The sequence below is a fragment of the Mustelus asterias genome, unplaced genomic scaffold (assembly GCF_964213995.1).
Source record: "Mustelus asterias unplaced genomic scaffold, sMusAst1.hap1.1 HAP1_SCAFFOLD_3545, whole genome shotgun sequence".
Taxonomy (NCBI): Eukaryota; Metazoa; Chordata; class Chondrichthyes; order Carcharhiniformes; family Triakidae; genus Mustelus; species Mustelus asterias.
In genome coordinates this window covers 25,600-28,125 of record NW_027593490.1, presented here as the reverse complement: position 1 = coordinate 28,125, position 2,526 = coordinate 25,600, and the positions used below count along the sequence as shown (strand labels likewise).

General features: G+C 61.0%; 1 protein-coding gene across 1 annotated transcript; it reads left to right on the top strand.

Moving 5' to 3' along the window:
- Nucleotides 1–425: 425 nt before the first annotated feature.
- On the top strand, nt 426–2,188 carry LOC144490645 (N-acetyltransferase 8B-like). Its single transcript, XM_078208345.1, has 2 exons — nt 426–911; nt 1,415–2,188. The coding sequence occupies exon 2, from the start codon at nt 1,427–1,429 to the stop codon at nt 2,186–2,188; it is 762 nt and encodes a 253-aa protein (XP_078064471.1). The 5' UTR covers nt 426–911; nt 1,415–1,426.
- Nucleotides 2,189–2,526: the final 338 nt, after the last annotated feature.

The following is a 2,526-nucleotide window of genomic DNA, read 5'->3' as shown; positions in this document are numbered from 1 at the left end:
CCGTCCCTCCCTCTCTCCGTCCCTCCCTCTCTCTCTCCGTCCCTCCCTCTCTCTCTCCGTCCCTCCCTCGCTCTCTCCGTCCCTCCCTCGCTCTCTCCGTCCCTCCCTCGCTCTCTCCGTCCCTCCCTCTCTCTCTTTCTCCGTCCCTCCCTCTCTCTCTCTCCGTCCCTCCCTCTCTCTCTCTCCGTCCCTCCCTCTCTCTCTGTCCCTCCCTCCCTCTCTCCGTCCCTCCCTCCCTCTCTCCGTCCCTCCCTCTCTCCCTCCGTCCCTCCCTCTCTCCGTCCCTCCCTCTCTCCGTCCCTCCCTCTCTCCGTCCCTCCCTCTCTCCGTCCCTCCCTCTCACTCTCTCCGTCCCTCCCTCTCTCTCTCCGTCCCTCCCTCTCTCTCTCAGTCCTTCACTCTCTCTCTCCGTCCCTCCCTCTCTCTCTCCGTCCCTCCCTCTCTCTCTGTCCCTCCCTCTCTCTCTCCGTCCCTCCCTCTCTCCGTCCCTCCCTCTCTCTCTCCGTCCCTCCCTCTCTCTCTCCGTCCCTCCCTCTCTCCGTCCCTCCCTCGCTCTCTCCGTCCCTCCCTCGCTCTTTCCGTCCCTCCCTCTCTCTCCGTCCCTCCCTCTCTCCCTGTCTCTCTCTCTCTCTTGACACTGTTTCGGATCAAGTTCCATGACACGGCTGGTTTATATTTCAAGGTCTCCCAGTCTAACAGCAGGGAGAATTGTGCGTTGAGGGGCGAATGGCCTGTCTCTCTCTCTCTGTGTCAATGATCTTTGCATCCATTATTTCAACTGACCGCGTTGAGGAGGCTCTGGGGATTTGGACTTGCTTTCAGAGGGTCAGAGTCCAGGAGCGAATTGACTCGAAGCAGGAAGTGGGAGAGCGACACTGGATTCCCAGTGATAAAAAGCACTGTGATCAGAGGTAAGCATCGTCCCTCAGCACCGACCCTCCCACAGTGCGGCGCTCCCTCAGCACTGACCCTCCCACAGTGCGGCGCTCCCTCAGCACTGACCCTCCCACAGTGCGGCGCTCCCTCAGCACTGACCTTCCCACAGTGCGGCGCTCCCTCAGCACTGACCCTCCCACAGTGCGGCGCTCCCTCAGCACTGACCCTCCCACAGTGCGGCGCTCCCTCAGCACTGACCCTCCCACAGTGCGGCGCTCCCTCAGCACCAACCCTCCCACAGTGCGGCGCTCCCTCAGCACTGACCCTCCCACAGTGCGGCGCTCCCTCAGAACCCACCCTCCCACAGTGCGGATTTTTGTTTCATTGAGAAACATGTTTGTGAAGTCTTTCTGTGCTAATTTTGTACTCATTTCCCCCCCCCCCGGCTCTTCCTCCGCCTCCACCCACCTACTCACTCTCCCACACCCGCCCCTATCCTGCCCTCCCCCCCCACCCCTCTCTGTGTTTCCTCCCTCAGCCTGAGTGCAAAATGATGGAGCACATTACTGGTGACGAGGACCGGGTCCGGGAGGAGATGGTCAGAATCCCCGGCTTCGTGATCCGCCGGTACCGCCCGGAGGACCGGGACGAGGCGCGGAGAATCTTAGCCGGGGGGTTAACCGGATTGGCCTGGCCGGCGTTCCGAAGTGCCATCATGGTGCCCTCCAACTTTGGCCTACTTCTGGCCGCCTGCGGGGCAGTCCACGCCCTCACGGCCTCTCCGGTCTGCACTGCCACCGCCTTCCTGGCGCTCCTGGCCCTCGTCTACCTGGCGTGCCGGGGGCCCTTCACCGGTTACGTGAGGGAGACCCTGAAGGGGGACATGGCGGACATCGCGCGGCACTACCTGAGTGCGCCGGGCTGCTGTTTCTGGGTGGCAGAAGAGGAGGAGGGGGGCGCGGTGACCGGGGGCAGAGGGGGGGGCCGCCTGGCGGGGATCGTGGCGGCCAAGGCAGAGCCCGCAGACAGGCCCACCGCCTGCCACCTGTACCGCCTCTCCGTGGACCCTCGCTGCCGCGGGCGGGGACTGGCCCGCGGGCTGACCCAGGTGGTCCTGGACTTCGCCCGGGACGGGGGCTTCCGCCTCTGTGCCCTCGCCACCACCAGCGTCCAGCAGCCCGCCCTGCGCCTGTACCAGAGGATGGGCTTCCAGCTGGTGGGCACGGAGCCTGTATCCCTGGGATTCCTGTCCCGCCTGTCACAGATCGACATCTGCTATCTGGAGAAGAGGATCGAATTGGCTCCCGGCTGACCCCAGGGAGACCCCTGCCCCCGGAGCCCCTCACGATGACCAGGTTGATGGTGGGGACTCAAATCCTGAAGAGAAGCTGGAATCAGCAGCCTAAACAGTTGTTGCAATTTGTAGATTATGAGGAGCTGTTCCGAAATCAGGAAACGTCGTCTCTGAACAATTGTGATGATTTTATATTCAAAGAAATGTTTAATTAAAATAAATAAATTACACTTCAACACGGGAATAACTTCACAGTTAACTATTTTTAAAAATTGTTGCAAAAAGATCCAGCGCTCTGAGCTAATCCCCACTTTTCTAACGGCAACAGTCCTTACAGATTTTAAAATCTATACCAT

Coding starts and splice junctions, on each gene's coding strand:
- LOC144490645 (XM_078208345.1), top strand. CDS start 1,427: ATGATGGAGCACATTACTGGTGACGAGGACCGGGTCCGGGAGGAGATG.